We start from the raw sequence: 27,808 nt of genomic DNA, 5'->3' as shown, positions 1-27,808 counted from the left end.
TGTCAATGAGAAAACTGTCCCTTAAGATCAAAGGATCAAGATGTAAACAATACAAGTCACTGTACAGCTTTCAATTACGAAAAAAAATTATACTTTATTGTAAATCATAAAGACCCTTGATGATAAAATGTTAAAAGGAATCAAAAGAGAAAAAAAATTGCTTTTTAAGATGATTGATAATGACAATTGATTTCTTAAAAGGTCTAGAAATTTCATAAAGACCTGGTAGTGACTTGTGGTTGTTTGACATTTTTTTGCTCTGTTGATTTTTTTTTTTTTATTTTGATTTTTTTCCCCCCAACATCTGTCCATATCTTTTTTTCTTTTTTTAGCATATACTCACTGTAGCAGTCTTTTAAAACTAAGCTGTTATCTTCATTAGTATATAATAACTCATCCACAAATTGTAGCCACCTCATTGTTGACTCTTTCTTGATTCTATGTTTAAGTCTTAAATTAAACTGCATTACAAGCGATCTAAAATCAGAGAGAAAGAATATACAGACTTTCGAAGAAGCTTGCTTGAATGATTTTCTTTTAGATCTAAACTATTCATTCAAATACAAATGTAATATAAAATATCATGTTACATTTATACCACTTCAAACCCCAAAATTCAGTAAACCTATATTTTTGAAATTTGGGAGAAAGGATTCCAGAAACAAACCAGGAAAAGTAACATGAGTGTCCTGCATGTTACACCCTTTTGGTCTTGAAGAGAGACATAAATAAGAGGTCTATAAGTACTAAGCAAACAAATCAACCAAATATGGTATATTTCAATTCTATTGTATGATATCACTTAAATGTATTTATTGTCAGTCTTGCTTGCAAATGTGTAGTTATGTTATTGTTAATGTATAACTGTTATCTTCTTGTAGTACCACACCTGTGCCTAATTTTGACTAACATTTCATATTTTCTTATTGTTGAACACTAAAATGTCTCACAAAATGAAACATTCACATTATCAACCTGCAAAAAAACTCTTTTATAAAAACTTTTAAAAACGAATTAAGATAAAAATAAAAGAAAAAGGGGGATACATTGTTAGCAAGCATACACAAAGTTTGTAGCATACATATCATTTGATATTGGAATCTTCGAATGTATAAGGAGATATGATTTGAAAGGGAGGTGAAATACCTTGTGATATCCAATACTGGCATTACAGGGTGTATATAGATGTTCCAATTATATTTCTTGTATAAATCTTTGATAACTTCTATATATATATCTATAACTTTATCAATAGCCTCTTCTATACTCTATAAATATAAAAATATAATATAAAATATATATATAAAAAATATACAAAATAATATTAATTTCTACATTCAGTGTTAATTACTTTACCTATGTACAACAACAACAAATGTTTGACAGTTTTAAAAATGCTAAACAAAAAAGGGCTGTCAATGAAGCACTCAATGTCATTTTTTTAATATTTTACAAACATCCTACATTTAACTGGTAACTCTGATATTTTTCTGACTTAACAGTACGCTAAGACTTTTCAGAATTAAAAATCTGCATATGGCAACATTTATATTTAACATTAGAAATTGTGAGCCATTTTTTTTCACAATCGGGAGATTATTAATTAAGTGGTCAGAATATGATAATTCAATCAACCAATCAAATCTAGTAAACCTGTAAAAAAGAGCAAGAAATTCCAAATATTCATTTTTGCAGATGTCAATCTTAATTAAAATGTTTAAGCAAGCATTCTGACAAAATTTGCAACCAAGTCAACCAAACTTCTGATAAAGATGCAATTGTATAATACCATTTTAAAACAAGTATGTCACCTTGACCTTCATATCAAAGATTACAATACCATCTGAAGCATTAGGGAACAATCATACAAAGCTTTTTGACTTTTGAGCATTTTATTTTTTTTTAATTTTTCTTGTTATTTCAGTTTGGATTATTGATACACCAATATATATGGATGATCCTACTACCTAATGAATCCTGATGGAGGTCCTCTAAAAAAATTAAAGTTTAAAAAGATACATTAAGTACTCACATCATATTTAGCTTTCTCAACACATAGTAACAAGGCTTCTCTGCAATCGATTTCACCAAAACATAGCATAACAGCTGCATTATCAGGAATAACTTTAATTGCATTATAAAAGTTTATCTTTGGATAAAATTGGCTCTCTTCCCTTAAATGCCATATTTTAGTCCCTGTTGATAATACTGGATGTATGGTAACTGTTTCTTCCTAAACACAAAGTCAAGATAAAACATGAATTGATATTTTTTTTTTTCATTTTCCAGAAAGTTTTTATATTAAACCTAAAATTACAAAACGAAAAATCTACTTTTTAATGTCCCTTTAGAATCACACACATCTCTTTCATAGGCATCCTTAAATTCAAGCTAACTGTAAAATGCAAGACTGTTATTTATTTTAAATAGCTGCTCGTTTTAGCAAATTCTTCACAGAAGCCTAAAGATTTATTCATCGTTGAACATTTAATTTCTTGGTTCACCCTATTCCACGAAAATTGGTATACCACAGTTAATAATGGATCAACAGTATGCCATTTTTGGTAAGTATATTTTTTATTACAATGAACTGACATTGTACATGTTAATATTTACTAGCAATGAGATAACAAAAAATTACCAATTGATCAGTTAAAGAGATAATATAAAACTGCAACTTAGCATTGTGAAAGGGCAAAAGATTTGAACAATGATAGGAATAGAAAATATTTACATGCCAAAAGACATAAAATAGACACTGTTTAAGTAAATTATCAAATAGGCATTTATTGCTCTGCATATAATAGGTATACCTTGAATTTTATATGTTGCCATGCAGACGTTATACAGTGACTATCACCAACCAAATATATAAACTTTTCTTTCTCTAGATCAAACTGTAAATTATGTTTGGTTTTCATCACCTGTCAGAAAAATAAATCATAATGCGGTACATGTCTTAGACAAAGTGATGTAAATAATGATGATTACATGAAACATTCGTTACTTTTCTGCTAACTTAAATTTCTTGCCACAATTAGTTCAATTACATGCTAGAAAATGAAACTTGATAATAAAAATTAATTTTGTATATATAACATTATATACAAAAGTGGAAATTATAAAAGATTTAGGAATGTATTGAACATTTATAAAAAGAATGCAATATGAAAGCTTCTCTAACATCTTTTCTTGCATAAAATTGAAAACCTTCAAACAAACAAACCAGCCATGTCCTCCCTGTGATTTTTTTCAGATGTATTTCTATTTGTATCCATCCGATGAGTTAAGCCTTTATCAGCTGATTTTTATAGTTTGTTAGTTTGTTCTTATGTTGTACTGTTACACCACTGTCCCAGGTTAGGGAGGGTTGGGATCCCACTAACATATTTAACCCCGCCACATTCTGTATGTATGTGCTTGTCCCAAGTCAGGTTTCTGTAATTCAGAGGTTGTCATTTGTAGGGGTTTTACATATTTGTTTCTCGTACACAAATTAGACTGTTCTCTTTTGAATTGTTTTACATTTGTCATTTCCAGCCTATTATAGCTGACTATGCTGAAAGCCATACAGTGACCTATTGTTGTTAATTTCTGTGTCATTTGTTCTCTTGTGAAAAGTTGTCTCAATGGCAATCATACCACATCTTCTATTATTCTAAAATCCTTTAGTAGGAAATTTTATCAATGAAATACATGTCATTTGGTCTCTTGTGAAAAGTTGTCTCATTGGCAAGCATGCCCCATCTTCTATTATTCTAAAACCTTTAGTAGGAAATTTTATTCATGAAATAAAAACTATAAAAACTTTTTGAAAGATTGAAAATATACAAGTTTACCTATAAAAAAATCACAAGTTAAATTCTCTTGCAACTTAAAAGGTGTATCAACATTTTTGACAGGTTTTAAAAGGTACATATTGAACCTAAAGCTACCTAATGCACATACATACTTTACTGATACATGTGAAATAAGCTGCTTCATTCCTAATATTCGTTAGGTGTAGATCTTTGTTGACTGATATTGGATCTGAAAGTATTGAGAGAACATATATGCTACAATTTGCAAAAGTAAATAGATTTTAGCCCTTACCAACCATTTTAATCATAACAGCAACAGAACTGAACAATTAAAAGTACATGTTTTACAATATATTTAGTTGGTAAATGGTCTAAAGAACTTAAAATTTCTCCTTTTATTTAAAACAAACTGAAGTACAAATGTGGATTTTAAGGTTTGATAGTTTGAGGTTTCATTATCCAAATATCAAGAATAATAAAAATTGTACTAATCAGTAATGTTATTTTGGATGGGAGGCTTAATTTTTCAATAGTGCAGAAGAAATAATTTATCATGCAAATGAACATTTCATGTTCGTTTAACATATTGTGTTTATATGTTGTATGTTTGCTTTTTTCTCTTATTATTATCATTTTGTTTTTACTTGTATTGCATACATGTATATGAGGGCCTCAGGGAAGATTAGTAATTGTAACTAACTGTGTTTACCCTCTTTAAATAAAGAATTTATTATCATTATTATTATTATTATTATTATTATACATTGTATCATATATATATATATCTTTACCAAGTATATCTGTAATGACAGGTAACACACTGAGATAACCCTTCACAAACAGGATTTTAACCAATGTATGTAGTAATGCTAGGAGGTACAACTGATCAGGATTAAAAGTAAAGGTATCTTCTTGTTGTGTGGTAGATTCTACCACTAATTCTTTATTTAAAGCTAAAAAATAAATTCATATATCTTAATAATGACAAGCCTTCCATGATTTGGTGCTAAAAAATAATTTAAAATAAAAAGACATTTATAATTTTTATAACAAAATAAACACAACTGACATTTTGGACTAAAGAATCTAAGAATCCATAAAGAGTCTATTTCCATTGGGATTCTGGGATTGGCACCCTAATGCAAACACTTTTGCACCATGACTTAACACTTATTCTTATATGACATTTTTTTTTCTGAAAGTCTATATTCCCCTGTAATGGAACTGGCAAATAATTATATATTCATATAAAATCATTTTCATGTGTAGTATAAATAAATTGTTACCAACCCTACAACTCAAAATGTCCTAACATTAATTTTTTCAAACCATGCATGATTATTTTTCTAAATTTAGATAATTTAGTGGGTAGCCATGGTTAGCCATGTTTAATATATAAAGTGTTTGGAACCTTTATAATTTGAAGTAAAGATAGTAAATGTATCATTTCTGTAAAGATAACAATTTATCCTATTCAACATTTTCAGAATATTTTTTATGCTATTATCAATTTTTAAGTAATGATGAGGCCATATTTAATTTGGGGAAGAAATCTTTATAGGTTAGACATAGTGGCATTGTAAACAGATGAACAGTATTTAAATTACTATTTGATGGAAACATACCTGCAGAAAACTTTTCAGTAGACAAGAACTTGGTAAAATTGTGTAAATTCCTGCATGTAAAATTACCAATAGCCATATCAGGGAAGTCTTCAAGGTACTTCTTTATAAGCTGTATTCCAATGTCTTGTTTACCTATCAGCTAAAATACGTGAATCTTTTTGTAAATGAAAAATATTATTTTACTAGAAATTATCAATCAAAGAAACATCTCTGATTGTTGTATAAAACTAAAACAAATTCATCTGTCTAACTATATACTTTACAAAAATGATAATTTTTAGCAAAAACAGACAGAATATTGGGAGGTTTTTATCAAAGCAAATAATTATATATAATATGATGGTGTGAGTATTGCAAAAATAGAACTCACTCTCTGAGATCTATAACATATAGCTGATAAGCTGTAACAGTTTTCCTGACATTGCAATAAATAATCTCATATTTTGGTCCATTCTTCATGATTTACAAAAGTGCCCAATAATTACTAAATCTACAGTACATTCCCCAAAATATTTAAAGGTATTTTTCACTTTAGTCACTTCAACATAGCTTAAAACTAATTTTCTGCTTGTAAGGTGTAAGTGAATTATAAATCAATTGTAGAGAACCTTCCAGCATTTATATATGTTCTACCAAATCATCCCTTGATTAACGGTCATCTATTTTATGAACAAAAATTTTCAATGAACATATTGGCATAAAAAATGCACATCTCATTTCAGTTGTACAATGGTCCATTAACTTTTTTTTCTGAATTATATTAAGTCTTTTTTTAAATGTTTGGTAACCTTAGTTGAAAGATGTTACTTCAAACCAGTTTAATGATTTATATGCATATAAATTTTTGAGGCATCATTGTGTTCAATGCTCATCGGGAATTTTGTCATCCTATCTTACCAAGCATTCATGGGTTTGATGAAAGCAAACGAAATAAATGACTAAAAGTACAGACAGAAGTTTGAAGCTTGATTTAAAAAAACAACTCATCAAATGACTATAAATACCTCCAGCATGTGTACATATGTCAACAGAGTGTGTGGGTCACTCTTCTTCAAATCATAGGCATGTTCCATGATAGAGACAGCCTCATCAACACCTAAAATTATATTGTTTTATTTACCAATACACAGTTAAACTCTACAATACAATCAATATGTTATAAACAATTTCTAATCAATTCACAATTGTCTAACTATTAAATAACCCACAGAAAATATGAATTCAAAATACATAAAAACAGCAGGTTTTTATTAATTGTAGGTAAGATAGTCCTTTCAAAATTAAAGTGGTCTCCAATTCTAGAAAAAAAACTGTTTCTGTCTGTTCTGATCATTATGGCATTCTTAAATTTTTACCAATTATTAATTGCATATTCTATTACTTCATCCTATACTTTTTTAGTAAAGACTTATCTGATCATTTTTATAAGATATCCACTATAAAACATGTTATGACCAAAACTAACAATTTATTTTCACAGGGCAATCATGTGATCTCAAGTTTATTTATTTTCATAATACATAACTGTATTAACAAAAAAATATAAATGAACAGCTGTGGAATGATTGCCAACAAGGAAAATATCCTATAAAATTCTATAAATTAGAAGTAAATGCATTTAAAGGTTTGAGACAGTTTCCCAAAACAGAAAATATTTTGTTTCTTCATGAAACCACAATTTATACTTTTATAACATTATCCATTAGGAAACCATTTTATTAGAATCTCTGCTTTTACATTTGAATTATAAAAATATTTGTTTAAGTACCTCCACATTCTCTGACAGATGTAGCCATGAACACCAAAGAAGCTATGTCGGACCATGCTTTCCCTGCCACACTAAAAATACAAGATTTACATAAATATATGTGTGTGAACTCATAAAAGGAACACACCTCACAATACTATCAGTATATTGAATATCTAAATTCTAAATTACTTACTGTTACATGTAAAAATAAGGATAAGGAACCATAATATTTAAAAGTATTTAAGGAGAAGAAAAATATATTTATAATTAAAAAAAAATAATCCACCAGATGTTATAAACTTTAATTCGGATAAATGAGCAAATTTTCCAAAAAAGAATAAACCGCAATTTCTGTTAAAATCCTCCAGAGAAATTTATCATTATTGTTTCTTACATTATTCTAGGTTTGCCAAAGTCATGAAAATTTAATTTGTATATAAAATCATGTTTTTATGCCCCACCTACAATAGTACGAGTGGGGCATTCGTGTACTGAGGACACATTCATGTTTTAATATAGTTAGTTTCCATTGCATCATTGTAATACCTGTATCACTTACTGCAACTTTCTTTGCAGGCGAGACAAAAACAAACCTCTTTAAGATCTTAAGACCATCTGGTTGTTGAACAGCCCATGTGAATTTCTCTCTAATGTAACTATTGTCTGAAACAAATTAAAGAAGCTGTTGATAAGCCAGTTACAATAAAAGATAACCTAAACAGATTATATGAGATAATATAAATATTTGTATGACACATTTTGTAAAACATATACAATTCTGTTGCTGAGAACTTGCCTCCACTACTCTGTAGACAAGACAAAAAATCATTCTGCAAGTCATCATTATACTTGTAACAAAAATAAAGACTAATTTCTGCATGGAAAATAAAAGAAAAGAAAAAAGTAAATAGTTTGATTTTATATCAAATGAATAACAGAAGTACAGACATAGATTACATTATATGCCCTTATATTTGAAAATGGTATTTTCACATAAGAAAATGACATGTAATCTGTAACTTAATATCGATACACTTCTGCTGTATGCATAATATTTATTTTTAATTTTCAACACTACAAAAAAAATCTAAAACAATAAAGATGAATATTTCATTCAGTTTGGCCATATCTGCCAGCTGTCACTATTTTTGGGGGATTTCCCCCATGGAGGCTCCCAAATGGAAATTTTGAAGAAGCAATTTTGTCCACAATTTAAAACAAAACAATTAATTTTACAATGGCTATAGGCTTGTAAAAGTATAAAGAAGCCAAAAAACAAAATCAAAAGACATTACAAGGTCCCCCATGAAGGTTTTGAAGAACTATTAGAGTCATCTTGCACGTAAAACCCCCATGGGCAAGTTGGCAGGTATGAGTTTGGCAGTATATTTACCTTTATCATTTGCTAGTAAAGTTAACAAAATTGTCATTGCTTCTTCACTCTGAGCTGGGCCTAGAGGGTACAAAAGGGGTGCATATTCTACTAAAGCATCAACAAAAGTTTTATCCTGTCTCAATATTCCCTGAAATGTACAAAGCATATGACTTTGATGGGGTTTCATTTTAGATTAACTTGTGCTTTTGCAATAGTAGTCTAAAAAGACCATATTTCAATTACCGGTTTTTAATACTTCTGCAATGTTACAAAGTTCTAAGTATGATTGTTATCACAATGAACACCAATATCATAGAAATGTAAACCATGCATTTAGGAGATAGCCAAGTTTGTAACAATTTTTAAAAATTAATTGATAGATTTTCATCCCTGCCCACCCCTCTGAAATCGTCCTGCCCCAATTTTTTTTATTTAAAAAAAATACGAATCGATTTCTGGATTTTGTTCACGTCGGTTACCGGGAATCATCGATTATTTCGTTTCATTCAAAACTTCCTGTTTCAAATTTCGGTTTTGTATTTCTTCAAGTTATCTAACGAAAATAATTAAATCGACATATTGTGCTGCTCTATGATGACAACATGATCTACAAGAAAAGAGATGGATTACGAGAAGGGCATGAAATATTCGAGTTACGAGTAAAACGATGTGTCCAAGAACGCAAATTGCAGTATGTCACTAATGATTCAGTAGAAAACTGTTTTTTTTTTATTTATAGTATAAAACAATGACTGTGAGTGATCCAAAGTGCAAGAATTGTGGAACAAATTGGTACAAAAAACATGACTGCATTAAAGAAATTGACACAAGCACGAACTTGTCAGATTTATGACCGTATATTGAGCCAAAAAAGTCGACAAACATACACATTTATTATAGCATGCCCTTAGATTTACCCATGGCTGTCGTTGTTTGTTGACAAACAGCAAACACCCTCTGTCCCAACAGGGACTTTCTATACTTAAGACTTCGTATACTAAAGTAGTATAGAATTTCCCTGGTCCCAATACCCTCAATGTAGTCATTTAACAACAACTTCTTTTTGGTTAAGTTCATATTTTACATCATAATTACTTTCAACACTGAGTTTTCATTTTATTTTGTACTCATAATACTTGTGTTGCATACAATTGTACCAATACATTGTCTTAATTTAATTTTAAACCATCGCTAAGAAAGCAAAATAAATTTGGTGTAGGTATAGTCCAACTGAAGAGAGCATTTCTTTTCATTTTTGATGTTAACTACAAATAGGTTTTTTAAAGGGGCATTACATGTACATGTATAGCAGTGGTTGCCAATCAGAGATATTTATTAAATAGTTTAAAAAATTATATATGATTTCTTATACGGCATGTTATATACATGATATAAGCTTATTTTACACTTGCTTATACCACCGCGGTATGAAGAACTCGTGACAAAAGTTTCATATGAAATAAAATTAAAAAAAATAAAAACCTCCTACCCGCCCCATTTTTTTCAAAAATTTAGATGAAAATCTACTAATTAATTTTAGTTGGCCCTAAACGACAAAGGTAATCATTCTTATCTAACAGTAATGTAATTTGTCAACCAAAACTCATTTTACAATAGGTGGTTCGTTATTCATTAAGGGTTTGACACAAACTTTTTTGTGTGATAGTAATGCAAACGGTAATAGAACAGCTAAAATGATAAGCTAGAACATACAAATGCAAACAGACCTTAAAATTTTTTTTTTCATTGTACAAATATTAGATTAAATTCTTCAAAATAATATATTTGTACTGTCTAGTTGAAAAGATTGGATAAAAGGAAAAATTACCTGCAATAAAACTATGGCCATATCCTTTTCTCCTTTAACTAGATAGGCCTTCGCTAATAAAACCTGAAAAATAATAATAATATGATTTCATTGTTGTCTTAGGTGAAACCCTCTGACCAGTACATCCTGAGTAATGAGATAAGAACTAACGGGGAAACAATCTTCAAAAAATGGCTGCTACAATTCTTTCATCTTTCAGTTGTCAGTAAAATATCATATCTTCTCAATAGTATTTTTTATAAACTGTTGGATAATGAAACAAACATTAAGTTGTAAGAAGATGTGGTATGAGTGATAATGAGACAACTCTTCATACAAGTCACAATATGAAAAAAGAAAACTGTTATTACCCTCAACATGGAGCCTTGGCTCACACTGAACAGCAAGCTATAAAGGGCCCCAAAAATTACTAGTGTAAAACCATTCAAACAGGAAAACCAACGATCTATAATCTATAATCTATATAAAAAACAAACAACGAGAAACTTATAAACCACATCAACAAACAACAACCACTGAACATCAGGTTCCTAGATTGCCTAGAAATTTGGTGATACATACCTGAACCTGGTGTTTATGTTGTGTGTCTGTACCTCCACTCTTCTTTAAATCAATACAATACTTTTGGAGAACATCAATGGCCTTATCTGCTTCACTTAATTTCAAATAACATTGTGCAAATCTGAAAGAAACAACTATGGTATGTTTGATATATCCACCTGTTTGTCAATTTACTTAACCAATAGGCAAAAAAAATATTGCATTTTTTTTAATCATCTATTAAACTAAAGAAATCAAGATAATCCATCCATATTGTTTAAATTCAGCTTCTTTCTTTGCTCTAATCATAAATCTGATTTTCTAAATCTTAACAAAAATAAAGTAACATAGTAATACATCTGTTTGTAGTTTAAATACAAACAAATGTAAAATGCTTTTTCAAAATAAACTAGAGGCTTGCTCACCTGAATTTACTGATGCTTTAGAAATCAAATAAAATAAGATTAAAATCATAATTTATAGTTTAAGATATCATTAGATACTATAATAATATCTAAGATGATAGCAAAAACCTGCAATATTTCTATAAAATAACTAACTGAGGGGCAGCAACCCAACAACTGGTTGCAAAAGATTACAAAAATTTAAGAAAAATTGGTAAAATTGACTATAAAGGGCAATAACTCCTGAAGGGGTCAACTGACCATTTTGGTCATTTGACTTATTTGTAGATGTTACTTTGCTGAACATTATTGCTGTTTACAGTTTATCTCTATCTATAATAATATTCAAGATAATAACCAAAAACAGCAAAATTTTCTAAAAATTACCAATTAAGGGATAGCAACCTAACAACTGGTTGTCTGATTCAACTGAAAATTTCAGGGAAGATAGATATTGACTTGATAAACAATTTTAACCCCATGTCAGATTTGCTAATTTTGATCATGTTGACTTATTTGTAGATCTTACTTTGCTGAACATTATTGCTGTTCACAGTTTACCTCTATCTATAATACTATTCAAGATAATAACCGACTAGAGGCTCTAAAGAGCCTGTGTCGCTCACCTTGGTCTATGTGCATATCATAAACGAAGGCCACAGATGGATTCATGACACAATTGTTTTTTGGTGATGGTGATGTGTTTGTAGATCTTACTTTACTGAACATTCTTGCTGCTTACAATTATCTCTATCTATAATGAACTTGGCCCAGTAGTTAAAAATATTTTCTAAAAATTTACAAAATTAAGGCCACACCAATTTGATTCCTTGTTCGACGGACCCGCCCGCACCTATTTTTTTCAAAACAGAATTTTTTTATTTTTTTTATATTCCCGCTTCCCGCGTCCGGAAATGTAATCTTGTCCATTTCCCGCACCGTTTTTTTTTTTTTGTAATTATTATAAAAAGATATCAACATTTGTTTTTAAAATCACAGTCTAACCTGTATATAACGATTTCAAACATAAAAGCACCCCACCACACTGTGTAAATATCTGTGAGAATATTTGTTTCAGTATGAAACCTATTAATTTATCCAAATGGGAGTGCTCCGATATGAATTTATAACAGCTGGATTACCTGTAAAGAACAAAAAATTGGTTTCGTTCTCCCTTACTTATATTCCCTATAAAAAAAAAATGTTCGTTGTTAGAATAAAGTACAAAGAACTTCTGAAGGATTTGCCTTCAACATACAATTATATTGTATGCTGGCGAAACAAAACTATTCATAGCCGCTGCATGTTTATGCACCTGTCCTGATTGATTCAGGGGCCGGTCGTTCAGCAGTTAATGTTTGTTGATGTTGTACATTGGTATTTTCCCGTTTGGATATATAAATTAGATCGTTGGTTTTCCTGTTCGAATTGTGTACGCTAATAATTTTAGGGTCCTTCATAGCTTGCTGTTTGGTTTGTATCAAAGCCCTGTGTAAAAGGTCGTACTTTGACCTGTGTTTGTTATTATCAGGTTGAGAACAACCCTCCCTCAGACGAGGGGTCATTTTACTGCTGTAGAAAAGAAAATAGAAATACCAAGGATTTGTATAGTTCTTCTATACAAAACCTTTGAAAACTTGTACTCATCATATTTTAAAAAACTCTTTCTAAAAGAGGGGTCCACTTACATGACTTATTTTTCATAATATTAAACTGTTAAAGTAAATGTGTTAATTTAACATGGTGAAAAGTCCAGGAATATTACAAAATTCTTGGACATTTTTTGACCATTTAATACCAGATAGATATATAGTTCTTTGAGAAAATATGAGCCCTTTTGTACAAACAAATATATTATTACTTATATTGATCCCTCATAAAACATGTAAAAGGGATATTTATAACATTAAGGGGTTGCCCCCAAACTGATTATGACTTGGATGGAGAATTGTCTCATTGTCAGTCACATATACATAGACTAGATTTAATTATTTCTTGGTGAACAGGGAAAAAATACTTCAGAAATTAAAGAAATGTCAAAGTACAAGTGATAAATCAAGTTTTAATATTGTCAAAACCTACTATTTTATGTTTACAAAAAAAAATTATAATCGCTCGCCTTTACTTTTCAGGCTTCGCCTCAAAAATTTGCAAATTAAATATTTTTTTATTAAAATTTTCAAATCGCTCGCTCGCCCCAAATTTTGGAGTCCAAAAATCCGTAGAGCAAGAAATTAAATTGGTGTGGCCTTATGAAAATTGTTAAAATTGACTATAGAAGGCAATAACTCCTTACGGGGTCAATTGACCATTTTGATCATGCAGATTTATTTGTAGGTCTTACTTTGCTGATAATTATTGCTGTTTACAGTTTATCTCTATCTATAATTCTATTAAAGATAATAACCAAAAGCTACAAAATTTGCTTAAAATTACCAATTAAGGGGCAGCAACCCAACAACAGGTTGCCTGATTGGTCTAAAAAATTTAAGAGCAGATAGACCTTGACCTATGTAACATATTTATCCTTGTCAGATTTAATGCTTTGTGCTTTGGTGTTTGAGATATGAGCCAAAAACTGCATTTCAACCTATGTACTATTTTTAGCCATGTCGGCCATCTTGGTTCTCAGGTGGGGTCATCAGACACATTTTCTAAACTAGATACCATAATGTTGATTGTGGACAAGTTTGGTTAAATTTGTCCTAGTAGTTTTAGCGGGGAATATTTTTTTAAAGATTTACAAAAAATTACGAAAAATTGTTAAAAATTGCCTATAAAGGGCCAAAACTCCTTAAGGGGTTAACTGACATTTTGGTCATGTTGACTTTTCATGAAGCTGTTACTTTGCTGAACATTATTGCTGTTTACAGTTTATCTCTATCTATAATAATATTCAAGATAATAACCAAAAACAGCAAAATTTCCTAAAAATTGCCAATTAAGGGGTAGCAACCCAACAACTGGTTGTCAGATTCATCTGAAAATTTCAGGGCAGATAGATCTTGACTTGATAAACAATTTTATTCACTGTCAGATTTGCTCTGAATGCTTTGGTTTTAGAGTCATAAGCCAAAATCTATATTTTACCCCTATGTTCTATTTTTAGCCATGGTGGCCATCTTGGTTAGCTAGCCAGGTCAATTGACACATTTTTTAAACTACATACCCTAATGATGATTGTGGACAAGTTTGGTTAAATATGCCTAAGTAGTTTCAGAGAAGATTTTTGTAAGACTACAAAAATTTACGAAAAAATTGTTAAAAATTGACTATAAAGAGCAATAACTCCTTAAGGTGTCAATTGACCATTTTGATCATGTTGACTTATTTGTAGATCTTACCTTGCTGAACATTATTGCTGTTCACAGTTTATCTCTATCTATAATCATATTCAAGAAAATAACCCAAAATGGCAAAATTTCCTTAAATTTACCAGTTCTGGGGCAGCAATTTAACAACTGATTGTCTGAATCATCTGAAAATTTCAGGGCAGATAGATCTTGACCCGATAAACAATTTTATCCACTGTCAGATTTGCTCTAAATGCTTTGGTTTCAGAGATATAAGCCAAAATCTACATTTTACCCCTATGTTCTATTTTTAGCCATGGTAGCCATCTTGGTTGGTTGGCTGGGTCACAAATAAAGCAATAGAGCCCAAACAGATATATTGAACCACAAATATTTTTGTGCTTTTCTACTGGGTTACAAAATACAAAATGTGCTGTTGAGCCAAAGTACCACTTGATAAGCATATTTTTAACTTAAAGTTGGTAATTGCCACTATGACATCACTTCAAAGGAGAAACAATTAGAACGATTATCAAGACTAGCATAATACTTACATTTTGGTTAAGGTTCATATTTCAACCAGGTGCTCGGCAGGGAACAGCTTTATATGAATGCAGATGTCAAACCCTGAACAATTTGGGCAAGTATGAACACATCATTCAACCTTGATACAGCTTTGAATTTAGATTGTGATAAAATTTTTGACATAATATGAGTTTCTGACACAATACAAATCTATTGTGCAATATTGTGAGATTAAAGATTTCCTCTTCAAACTTTTCAAAAACTTGGAATTTGAGAAATTTGGAAAAAAAAAATTGAAAACTTCTACCACCCCCCTTTTTTTGCAATTAGTCCAAAACCTGACATTCCTTTAAACATTATTTACAAGAAGTGTAAGGGAGGTATATCGGAACATACCCAACATTGTATGTGAAATTTTTTGAATTACCTCCCTTACACTGCTTTTAAATTGTCTTAATTGTCCATTGACCAGAAAAACCTATTTTTTCCCCCTTTTTTTGCCCCTAATTCCAAAACATTTTGAGCCATAATCCCCAAAGTCAATACTAACCATCACTTCATGGTATGGAAACTTGTGGTATAATTTCAGAGAGATTCATACACTTTAACACAAGATATTGTTTGAAAACTGCAAAAACGCTCATTTTATGCCCCCTTTTTTGACCCCAATTATTGGGACCACAACATCAAAAATCAATCCCAACCTTCCTTTAGTGGTATTGAACCTTCTGGTAAAAATTTCATAGAGATCCATTCATTAAAACTAAAGATATTGTCTGGAAATTAAATGTGTCTTCGGACGACAACGACATGATACCATTATATGACGCAAAAAAAATGTTTGCGGTCGTATAAAAATGTATGCAATGTGCATGAATGGCATTATTCATGTTTTTTAATTTTTGGTTAATTTAAAGAGCCAAAAAAGCTTCTCCTTTATTGATGAAAAGAAATACATATATCAAATGTTTTTATCTTATTTTACCTGATTCAGTGCTTTGAAAAAGTCTATAAAAAATAAACAACTGCACTATAAGCTCATGATACGCCCATTTCAAAAACTGGAAAAATCATAAATCTATAAAAATTGAAAGGTGTCTTAAGTCAACAGATATAAACAATTCACCAAAGTTTCATAAAATTTTATGAAATGTTTATGAGTGATTGTCCGAAAACTGGAAAATCCCCCCTTTTTTTAGCATAAAAATTCATAACACGGAAACGTAAATTCTGAAATTTATAAAAATCAAAAGGGAGCATACGTCAATAGATATAAAGAATTCACCACAGTTTCATTAAAGTTGATGGAAGCATTTTTGAGTATTGTCCGAAAACTGGAAAATCCCCCTTTTTTTAAGGATAAAACTTCATAACATTGAAACGAAAAATCAAAAATTTATAAAAATCGAAAGGGAGCTTACGTCAATAGATATAAACAATTCAACAAAGTTTCATACAAGTTGCTGGAAGAGTTTTTTAGTAATTGTCCGAAGTGTGGACGACAGACAGACAGGCGGGAAGACAGACAGATGGACGGACAATGGTATACAATTTTACATCTTGTCTTAGACAGGCCTATAAAAATTAAGATATTTATGTAAGCTAATATTGCTATAACTTTCTTACTTGCCTATGATTATCTTCAAACAAAATTTGAACAAATTCTAGACTCAGTCTTGACTCAGGGCAAATATCAAAGCCACAAAAATGATAGTACAAATAGTTTATTGTATCATTTTTCCCCCAGTTAAAGATTTCTCTCATCAAGAATATACAAATGCATACCTAAATAAAACCTGGCTGGTTGTATCTGTTATCTGTAATTTCTGTAACTGTCTGAGATAAAATAAAGCTTTCTGTGGTCGTTTTGCTTGCAAATAACAGTCAACTAAAGAAACATAAAATATGAATAACAATCACCTTTAAAACATAAAAGAATGAGTATTAAACTGTTCAGACATTAAAATTAATGTTTCCGATGCTTTATCCTGGCCAGATCAACAAAGAATTCGAAAACGGCAAAGGTTTATTTTTTTTAGTTTTAAACATGCATTTATTTATAGGAAGTTTCAATTTTTTTATCTTTTTTTTCACATCAAAGTAAAAGACAGATATGTATGAATAACAGAATAAGTAATTTGTCATGAACACATTAGAAACTAAATTGTGATTTTGGAACTTCTTTAGCTTCAACATTTAAGAATAATTTCTATTTTCAGTATGATATTGTTAATTTTTGGAAAAGTGCTACTCTTAATCCTGAAAAAATGTGAGAACTGGCACGAATCTGATGGAAAACTAAAGCAGGACTTTTCAACTAAAATTGGGGATAGTAGGGAAAACATTAAGCCCAATATTTCTTGTGTTATTTCAGCTTTTGGTTCATAAAAAGACTTGTTCTATTACAATATTTGCTCAACACAATTTACCTAGTCCTGTGAAAGCTGCACTGCATTTGGGGTCAATTGCAAGAACCTCTTCATATAACAATATAGCAGTTCTTGCTCTGTGTTTTTCCATCAGATTTTTAGCCTTTAAGATATAATCCTTGATAATATCTGAGGATTTCTTTACTTTCTGGCATCTCTGATCTACAATAAATGTGGAATTTTTAATCATCTATAAAATTTTCAGTATCAAAGAAAAGTTAGTTTGTTAACAATTGCATTATACAACATTAATTTGGTACATACATATTATATACTTCTGTTAGAAAGATAAGAATAAATTACCATATAAGTATGATGTCAAACACAATAAAAAAAATCAGTTACTTCAACAGTTTGATGTACAATTATTATACACTGATTAATTGTATTTTGCTTGATAGGTGTAAACCTATACATCCGATATAGACAACATTAGAATTTCCAGTGTCGATTATTTGAAATTGAATTGAAGACAAAAATATATATGCTAATTTTTACCCATAACCTGTGAAGTTTCATAACAATCTTTTCTTTGTAAAGTCAGACCACTCAGTGTAATACTAACAAGTTTCTTATTTAAGACAAATGATGCATGGATAATATAATATAAATATTGTAATAAGAACAGAGTAAAGGATACAGAAACATACCATAAATTTATCAAAACATTATTTCAAGCTACATGTATTCATGATTTTTTACATACAAACCTTCATTAGAAGTTTTCAAGACTTTCAAGAGAACATGCACATCATCCATATTTTTTATTTTCTTAGTCACAGCGTCGTCTTTGGATAATATTTTTCCTCTGTAAATACACATCTAATGAACCATTAATAAGAAAATTTCTTGTGTATTATTAATTTTTTTACCTAGCATCCTTGATTTTACTTGAAGTTATTAGTTAATTAATTGTTGTACCCTTGTCTTTTTATCATCCATTTCATTCCAATTCATTTCTTCACTATATATATCTTCATTGTTCTCTTTTAACAATGTTATATTATGAATTACTCTTATGTTTTTTTTTTTATCAAACAATGAATAATATGCTTGATAAGTAGACATAAATATAGAAGAATACTGTTAACATAAATATAAACATATACATTTTATGAGCAGGCTACAAAATCTCTAGAATTAAGCCCAGCAGTTTATCGTACAGTATTGAGCTGTGTATACATGTACATGTAGTATGCATTTTTGAATAATATGAATCCCTTCAAACATTGATACTTTTACAGAGCAAGTATGCCCATAATACATTCCATGATATACAGACCTAATTTTAAAGACTAGCTGCATCTTTTCATTCATAATATTGTGAATCTTTTTCTTTAAACTTTCAGTAACAATCTAAAACAAAAATGGAAAACAGTTCTTCTAAGTATTACTGTAAAACTAATCATTATCAAGAAGAGATGTAAGCTACAAATCAGCTAAGATACCTCTGCACTAAGTTTTCAGTGATCAGGAACTTGAAAAGAACATTAAAATGCATTACCAGTACATGTTAAAGCATGTTCACATAATTCCTGGTGTTTATAAACAAAAGCATTCATTAAATAGGAAGTTGAAGAGAGTTGAATCTGAAAACATCTTGCATGGTGAGTAGCAAATATCAGAAACTCTTATTGAAATTATCTAGAAAACTGCAAAAAACATTTCCTTATATCTAATTTGATACATGGCCATTTTGTTTTGAATATATGTTTAAGACCGAATGAGTATTTGGAGCGTACGTGTACGGTCTGGACTGTAATTAGCGTACTTTTTCAAAATGCTCATACGGTCGGAACGTACACGGTCCAAATACTCAAGTCATATGGTCTGGAACATATCTATATATAAAAGTTTCAGTAAACAGAGAGTTGACGAGCAAGGATTCTGAAACTGTGCCACACTAAGGCATGCTTAAATGAAGCCATATAATAAATTTTAGGCAGAGAATTGTACCCTGTTTGTTATTGATACATACTAATGTATTAGTATTAAACATTCACAGAAACAACCAGATGCTCCGCAGGGTGCAGCTTTATACAACCGCATAGGTTGAACCCTGAACGGTTGGGGCAAGAATGGACACAACATTCAAGCTGGATTCAGCTCTAAATTTGGATTGTGATTAAATAGTTGACACAGCATAGGTTTTGGACACAGAATGAATGTGGTCTAATGAACTTAAAATAATTTTTTTGTCTTTGAGCAATCACTATGCTGTTGAATATTAATCCTCTCATAAAAATGTTTGAAGAAATTTTCTTTTTATTTATGAAATCTGAAATGAGAAAAATTAACCCCCCCCCCACCATTTTTTTTTCACATCCCCCTTTCCCTTTTTTCAAAACTGATCTCAATTCAAATTTCTAATGGAGTTTGCAACAATAACTACTCATTTAAATACATCATAAAATATTAAAATGTAACAAAAGGTGCTTGTTATCACTGAATGGTAAAGAGTGTTTTAATTTAACAGTTGGTAGTAAAAGTGAATATACATTGTGCATTGTATAAAACAATGATTTAAGTTGATTCAACTACTATTCTGGACAAAGAAAGATAACTCCAATCAATTGAAAATTTCTTGCTATTGCACAATATTGTGCAATTAGATATTTCTTGCTATTGCGCAATACTGTGCAATTGAAAATATTTGCTATTGCACAATACTGTGCAATTGAAAATTTCTTGCTATTGCACAATACTACTGTGAAATTGAACATTTTTTGCTATTGCACAATACTGTGCAATTGAAGATTTCTTGCTATTGCTGAATACTGTGCAATTGAAAATTTCTTGCTATTGCACAATACTTAATATAATAATTTTGGATCCTGATTTGAACCAACTTGAAAACTGGGCCCATAATCAAAAATCTAAGTACATGATTAAATTCAGCATATCAAAAAAGCCAAAGAATTCAATTTTTATTAAAATCAAACTTAGTTTAATTTTGGACCCTTTGGTATTTAATGTAGACCAATTTGAAAACGGGACTAAAAATTAAGAATCTACATACACAGTTAGATTTGGCATATCAAAGAACCCCAATTATTCAATTTTTGATGAAATCAAACAAAGTTTAATTTTGGACCCCGATTTGGACCAACTTGAAAACTGGGCCAATAATCAAAAATCTAAGTACATTTTTAGATTCAGCATATCAAAGAACCCCAAGGATTCAATTTTTGTTAAAATCAAACTAAGTTTAATTTTGCACCCTTTGGACCTTAATGTAGACCAATTGGAAAACGGGACCAAAAATTAAGAATCTACATACACAGTTAGATCCGGCATATCCAAGAACCCCAATTATTCAATTTTTGATGAAATCAAACAAAGTTCAATTTTGGACCCTTTGGGCCCCTTATTCGTAAAAACCTGTTGGGACCAAAACTCCCAAAATCAAACCCAACCTTCCTTTTATGGTCATAAACCTTGTGTTTAAATTTCAAAGATTTCTATTTACTTATACTAAAGTTATGGTGCGAAAACCAAGAATAATGCTTACTTGGGCCCTTTTTTGGCCCCTAATTCCTAAACTGTTCAGACCTCAACTCCCAAAATCAATCCCAACCTTCCTTTTGTGGTCATAAACCTTGTGTTTAAATTTCATTGATTTCTATTTACTTAAACTAAAGTTATAGTGCGAAAACCAAGAAAATGCTTATTTGGGCCCTTTTTGGCCCCTAATTCCTAAAATTTTGGGACCAAAACTCCCAAAATCAATCCCAACCTTCCTTTTTTGGTTATAAACCTTGTGTTAAAATTTCATAGATTTCTATTCACTTTTTCTAAAGTTAGAGTGCGAAAACTAAAAGTATTCGGACGACGACGACGCAAGACGACGCAGACGCCAACGTGATAGCAATATACGACGAAAAATTAAAATTTTTGCGTCGTATAAAAACTTACAGAAAAATGTAGGACTTCTCAACCACCTTACATAATTTGATTGACTGATTACTATATATCCCTTAAAATATAAATTTGGTTTTCTTTAATTTTATATATATATGTTTAAAACATAAAACCTTGACTTTTGTTCCTAAACCATGGTAAATGTCAAAGTGTCAATATCAATTAATCAATAAGAATTCCTTATAAATTTCTTATTCCCTCTAACATGTCTTATGTTAGAAACTGTTAAAAATAATATATTCCTGTTATCTCTTTACCTCTGATAAATCACTTATTGTTCCAGTTGGTTTGTCCCATTTAATAACAAGCGTAATTTCTGGATCTTCACTGTGCACATAAAACTTCATATCTGAAAAATATACAAAATACTATGGTGAACCCTAATATTTATCAACTATTGCTATAGGAATATCTGAGAAGGGGTTGTTTCAACTCTTTTAAAATAATCATGTAATGAAGGACCATCTTGACCTTGTTTTACGGTATTAATGATTCTTTTATTGTTGAAGACCCTCTAGCAACTATCAAGATGAAGAACAGGAATAATAACTTTGACCATTGATCATTTGTATGTTTTCTATGCATTGACTTTGTGTGAGATTATGTCCTGTGCACGTTTACTCCAAATCTCTTTATTTTCTGTTAAAGGGTCTGTACACGTCTTACAAAACGTAATGCAAGTTTAACCCTTCAGTGCAAAAGGTCATATGGCAATATATTGATGTTTTTTTTTTATAGATTATTTAATACCGGTGGTCTTATTCTAATCTAAACCATGTCAGCTATCTAGTTTAACCACACAAAAAAGAGCCAGTTTTGTATTCTTTGATATCGAGTTCAATTCTCCATGCAGAAACAACAATTTTTTTCTGTGTCCAGTAGCATTGTATATTCTAAAATAAATTCGCGCACAATGTCTGGACATCGGTGGACATGCAACATTGCTCTTTCAAAATTTCAATTCAATTTGGGAGCCTCCATGGGGGAAATCCCCCGCAAATAGTGACAGTTGGCAGGTACAAATGTATGTAAGTACAATCCATAGACCATCAACTCTGAAAACTGATTACAATCATGACAACTTAATGAAAATTTATATCCTATTTTAGCTGTTATATCCCAAATTTGTATGACCAGTTATGAGGGAAGGAATGCCCTTTACTATCAGGCGTCAAACGGTCATTTTTCGACTTCCATAAACGTCAAATTGGTTAAAATTTTACAATGATTTGCCAAAATATCCTTTTCAGGAACTTTCACAGGTCTCATATGATGAGTGCTACCGTTTCTTTTTGGGAAAAAAAAAAACGTTATTTGTCGAATTTAGTAGATTATTTTGATCGTCTAAAAGAAAAAGACAGTGACAGTGTACACTTTAGCATCATGTAACAAAATTACAGATAGTATCATTTCGGAAAAATGTTTACCCTTGTCTGTGAAGAAAATACCCAAATAATTTACGACTTTCATATATGACCCTTTAGACATTGCCACATTGGCAAATTTGCCATGATGATGTTTGTTAGCATAATTAATTTGCCATTGCCATTGGGAGATATCTGCAACCTGTTCATATTCATTTGATTTCACAGATAACAACAGTTGCATGTTGAAGAGAATTAAAAGTTGTTTACTTATATTCTACCTAAGTTCTAATTATTAAATTGAATAGGTTTTTTGAATGACTGCAGACGCTTTTTATTTTCTTTTTACCGGAAACGGAAATCATATGTTGTCATGCGTACTAATATTAAAATCAAACAGGTTCCCGTTCAATCCGATTTACAATATTTACCAAAAAGATAAGGATTACATGAGTTTGTCCGGTTGAAATCACTTATATTGAGACCTTAAAAATACAGTTAACATTATCCATTATGTAATAGAATCTATATATCATAGAAAACATATGTATTGTTAAAGTTCAGGCAGATGTCACCGACATAGCAGCTGGGATGCTGACTAATTTGTATGATTGATTTCATATTTCTGTAGAAATTTGATCCCTGTAAAATGTGAATTGCTTTAAAATGATGTCCTTCATGACTAAAAAGAAGCGATTTAAGTTTCAAGTAGATTTCGGTTTACAAGAGTTATCATCAGTACCCTTTGTTAGTGGAATACTGTATGCTAAAGTGCGCTTAATTGATGGAGGAAGCTTTTTAACTCAATCTGAGAGGTAATTATGACAACCAATTTATAACAGTATTTGTAAGATATCCACACACAACACCAGAATGTCGTGAAATCTTTTTTTCTTTCATAACTCAAGTTCCAATCAGATGAAATTGTAGCAATTGTGGTTGGGCGTGTAGTGGAATTATTACCTGAATAACTAAGGTTCTTCTTGAATAGCTAAACTAATGTGGACACAACTTTGCAGTCTTTTGACGAAGGGGAAGTGTACACTTTGAAGCTTCAAGCTAAAGGTTTAATACCCCAACCATACATCTAATGGCTATTTGCCCTCCATCATGTGACATCACAAAGGTACATTTGTACCAGAAATGTTTGCCGTCACAATAGAAAGTATCTGATGCAAGAATGGAAGAGTGGTTGTTGTACGATGTTAATAGTTCAAGCAGAGTAGATTTCCAAAAAGTGATGAGGTCAATATTTCACTATGATGACTTGAGTAGTTTCAGGCATATTTTTCAGCAGTTTTCTTTGCATAGAGGGTTACTGTCTATCTTTTTTTTTGTTTCATACTTATTTATTGTGTTTAGTTAAAATAGCTAAAGAATTCGGCTCAAAGCAGATAGCAACCTTATTAAACTAGCTGTGAAGAGAGAGTTTTCCTCTGGGTTGAGGGCCTACAATTATATTAAATGTGATTTTGAGATAAAGACAAACAATTCAAATGTTGCTTCTTTTACTTGCATGTTTATTTGCTATGCATGCACATGTATTGACCTTTGCTATAATGGTATTGGCAGTTTTCCCCCAATTTAATTTAGTTGAAGTATATACATTGTACACGTACATGCATGTGTAAGTTTTAATAATAAAGTTGTTATAGTTTAAAACACAGTCTCCTTTAATTTCTAAGTCATTTTATATTGTGTACATACATGTATGATATCATATATATCATATACAACTGTATGTTATTTGATTGATTCCTTATAGGGTTTATTGGCCTTTAAAATTGTACTCTGAAACTCTGATGGCAAATATATATATGTTCAGTAAGACATACAAATACATATACAATGTACATGTAAGTAAACAAATTGTCTGTTACATCCTTATACATGTAGCCATTGTAGGGGTCATTACCCTGGAAAGACAATTTTATTTATTTTATTAAGTTTTTGAACAGAAACTATGATACATGTACATGAATAGAAATTTTAAACAGCAAAAATATTCAGTAAAGTTAGACTTACATTTGTACATGTACAAATAATTCAACATGACTGAAACCATCAATTGATCCATTATAAGAGTTATTGCCCTTGAGAGATGTTTTTGACTGTTTTTATACGACCGCAAATTTTGAAAAAATTTTCGTCGTATATTGCTATCACGTTGGCGTCGGCGTCGTCGTCGTCGTCGTCGTCGTCGTCGTCGTCGTCCGGCGTCCGAATACTTTTAGTTTTCGCACTCTAACTGTAGTAAAAGTGAATAGAAATCTATGAAATTTTAACACAAGGTTTATGACCATAAAAGGAAGGTTGGTATTGATTTTGGGAGTTTTGGTCACAACATTTTAGGAATTAGGGGCCAAAAAGGGCCCAAATAAGCATTTTCTTGGTTTTCGCACCATAACTTTAGTTTAAGTTAATAGAAATCTATGAAATTTTGACACAAGGTTTATGACCACAAAAGAAAGATTGGGATTGATTTTGGGAGTTTTGGTTTCAATAGTTTAGGAATAAGGGGCCAATAAAGGGCCCAAATAAGCATTTTTCTTGGTTTTTGCACAATAACCTTAGGTTAAGTAAATAGAAATCTATGAAATTTAAACACAATGTTTATGACCACAAAAGGAAGGTTGGTATTGATTTTGGGAGTTAAGGACCCAACAGTTTAGGAATTAGGGGCCAAAAAGGGACCCAAATAAGCATTTTTCTTGGTTTTCGCACCATAACGTTAGTATAAGTAAATACAAATCTATGAAATTTAAACACAAGGCTTATGACCATAAAAGGAAGGTTGGTATTGATTTTGGGAGTTTTGGTCCCAACAGTTTAGGAAAAAGGGGCCCAAAGGGTCCAAAATTAAACTTTGTTTGATTTCATCAAAATTGAATAATTGGGGTTCTTTGATATGCCGAATCTAACTGTATATGTAGATTCTCAACTTTTGGTCCCGTTTTCAAATTGGTCTACATTAAGGTCCAAAGGGTCCAAAATTAAACTTTGTTTGATTTCATCAAAAATTGAATCCTTGGGGTTCTTTGATATGCCAAATCTAACTGTGTATGTAGATTCTTCATTTTTGGTCCTGTTTTCAAATTTCAAATTCTACATTAAAGTCCAAAGGGTCCAACATTAAACTAAGTTTGATTTTAACAAAAATTGAATTCTTGGGCCTCTTTGATATGCTGAATCTAAACATGTACTTACATTTTTGATTATGGGCCCAGTTTTCAAGTTGGTCCAAATCAGGATCTAAAATTATTATATTAAGTATTGTGCAATAGCAAGTCTTTTCAATTGCACAGTATTGTGCAATGGCAAGAAATATCTAATTGCACAATATTGTGAAATAGCAATTTTTTTTTTAATTAGAGTTATCTTTCTTTGTCCAGAATAGTAAGCAAGAAATATCCTATTGCACAATATTGTGCAATAGCAAGAATTTTTTTTAATTGGAGTTATCTTTCTTTGTCCAGAATCAACTTAAATCTTTGTTATATACAATATACAATGTATATACACTTTTTACTACCAACTGATAAATTTAAATAATCTTTACCATTCAGTGATAACAAGCAGTTTTTTTACATCTTAATATTTTATGATGTATTTAAATGAGTAGTTATTGTTGCAAACTCCATTAGAAATTTGAATTGATATCAGTTTTGAAAAAGGGAAACGGGGATGTGAAAAAAAAGGGGGGGGGGGTAAATTTTTCTCATTTCAGATTTCATAAATAAAAAGAAAATTTCTTCAAACATTTTTTTGAGAGGATTAATATTCAACAGCATAGTGAATTGCTCAAAGGCAAAAAAAACCCTTTTAAGTTCATTAGACCACATTCATTCTGTGTCAGAAACCTATGCTGTGTCAACTATTTAATTTTAGATTTAAAAAGTTTGAAGAAGAAATCTTTAATTGATTTGTAAAATCTTGGCATTTGTTTTGTGTAAAAAAAACCCATGTAATGTCAAAAATTTGATCACAATCCAAATTCAGAGCTGTATCATGCTTGAATGTTTTGTCCATACTTGCCCCAACTGTTCAGGGTTCGACCTCTGCGGTCGTATAAAGCTGCGCCCTGCGGAGCACCTGGTTGTGTCTTATCATGTACATTTGTTGTTCATGAAATTTTGACAAAAATTACTTCTTTAAATTGAAAGTACTCAGATAATTTGTGAATAAGTGTTGTCACCTTTTGCCCCGCTCAAGTTGATGGGAAATTCATACTTGCAAGATATACATTATGTAGATATATTTGTGAGAAACTCTATAAACATTTATAAAAGTATTATCATGATTATGAACAAATTAGCTTTTTGGCCTTCGAGTTGAAGGCATTTTAATTTGTTCAATTGACTACAAAATATATATCCATTATAATACATGTATGTACAATGTATGTTACAATTGTTGACAAGTGAAATGTTTACTTCCTATGATCAAAGTACAAATGCAGTGTTTTAATATTATATGAGTAATATACATTTGCATTTAAGTTAACACAAATACTGATTGTTTCAGTTTACGTCAGTAAATGTACATGTTTAATGTAACATCTCCTTGGTACATGCAACAGTATAAAGCACCCCCATTTTGAGAATTTTCAATTATTCAAGAAATTGATATTTGTCAAATTATTTTCTCTAGGTTTTGTTTTTACTTTGAGCTAATATATGGTACAGGTACATGTATATCATGTACGTGTATATACCGGTACTTTTATCTCCAAGTTGAGAAATTTACTACAAGTAAGCTCTCCATGAAACATAAATCCATGTTGCACAATAATTCTAAGTGGTTAACATGAAAATTAGATCATGAATATTGCAAATAGTTGTCCCATGTATTTTCTAATTTTCCTTATTTAAAAAATTATTCAATGTTTATTTTGGTTTTTAAATAATTTTACAAGCTACATGTACATTACCTGGAGGTCAGTATATTAATCATT

At 30.5% G+C, this 27,808-nt stretch overlaps 3 protein-coding genes across 3 annotated transcripts in view; 1 reads left to right on the top strand and 2 right to left on the bottom strand.

The window, feature by feature from the left end:
- LOC139512600 (uncharacterized) overlaps positions 1-23,227 on the bottom strand; it is a 25,038-nt gene extending 1,811 nt beyond the window's left edge. Inside the window, exons 1-19 of the mRNA XM_071300326.1 lie at positions 23,136-23,227; positions 21,748-21,839; positions 18,852-18,925; positions 18,280-18,377; positions 17,570-17,731; positions 16,926-17,028; positions 10,940-11,060; positions 10,379-10,441; positions 8,569-8,698; positions 7,769-7,838; positions 7,194-7,264; positions 6,430-6,521; positions 5,426-5,564; positions 4,592-4,753; positions 3,953-4,029; positions 2,814-2,924; positions 2,033-2,233; positions 1,147-1,268; positions 344-477 (exon numbers count right to left, since the gene is read on the bottom strand). Of these exons, the coding sequence (XP_071156427.1) occupies positions 344-477; positions 1,147-1,268; positions 2,033-2,233; positions 2,814-2,924; positions 3,953-4,029; positions 4,592-4,753; positions 5,426-5,564; positions 6,430-6,521; positions 7,194-7,264; positions 7,769-7,838; positions 8,569-8,698; positions 10,379-10,441; positions 10,940-11,060; positions 16,926-17,028; positions 17,570-17,731; positions 18,280-18,377; positions 18,852-18,925; positions 21,748-21,837 (2,020 nt within the window). The 5' untranslated portion in view covers positions 21,838-21,839; positions 23,136-23,227. The remainder of the gene's footprint in view (positions 1-343; positions 478-1,146; positions 1,269-2,032; positions 2,234-2,813; positions 2,925-3,952; positions 4,030-4,591; positions 4,754-5,425; positions 5,565-6,429; positions 6,522-7,193; positions 7,265-7,768; positions 7,839-8,568; positions 8,699-10,378; positions 10,442-10,939; positions 11,061-16,925; positions 17,029-17,569; positions 17,732-18,279; positions 18,378-18,851; positions 18,926-21,747; positions 21,840-23,135) is intronic.
- Positions 1-27,808, bottom strand: part of LOC139512619 (nose resistant to fluoxetine protein 6-like) — a 499,632-nt gene that overhangs the window by 230,428 nt on the left and 241,396 nt on the right. The window lies entirely within an intron of this gene.
- LOC139512602 (EEIG family member 2-like) overlaps positions 23,218-27,808 on the top strand; it is a 21,525-nt gene continuing 16,934 nt past the window's right edge. The window contains exon 1 of the mRNA XM_071300327.1: positions 23,218-23,669. Within this exon, the coding sequence (XP_071156428.1) occupies positions 23,521-23,669 (149 nt within the window). The 5' untranslated portion in view covers positions 23,218-23,520. The remainder of the gene's footprint in view (positions 23,670-27,808) is intronic.

Source organism: Mytilus edulis, chromosome 2 (assembly GCF_963676685.1).
Source record: "Mytilus edulis chromosome 2, xbMytEdul2.2, whole genome shotgun sequence".
NCBI classification, from domain to species: domain Eukaryota; kingdom Metazoa; phylum Mollusca; class Bivalvia; order Mytilida; family Mytilidae; genus Mytilus; species Mytilus edulis.
Note: the sequence above shows the minus strand (reverse complement) of the source record. Positions and strands in the feature narration are given on the sequence as shown.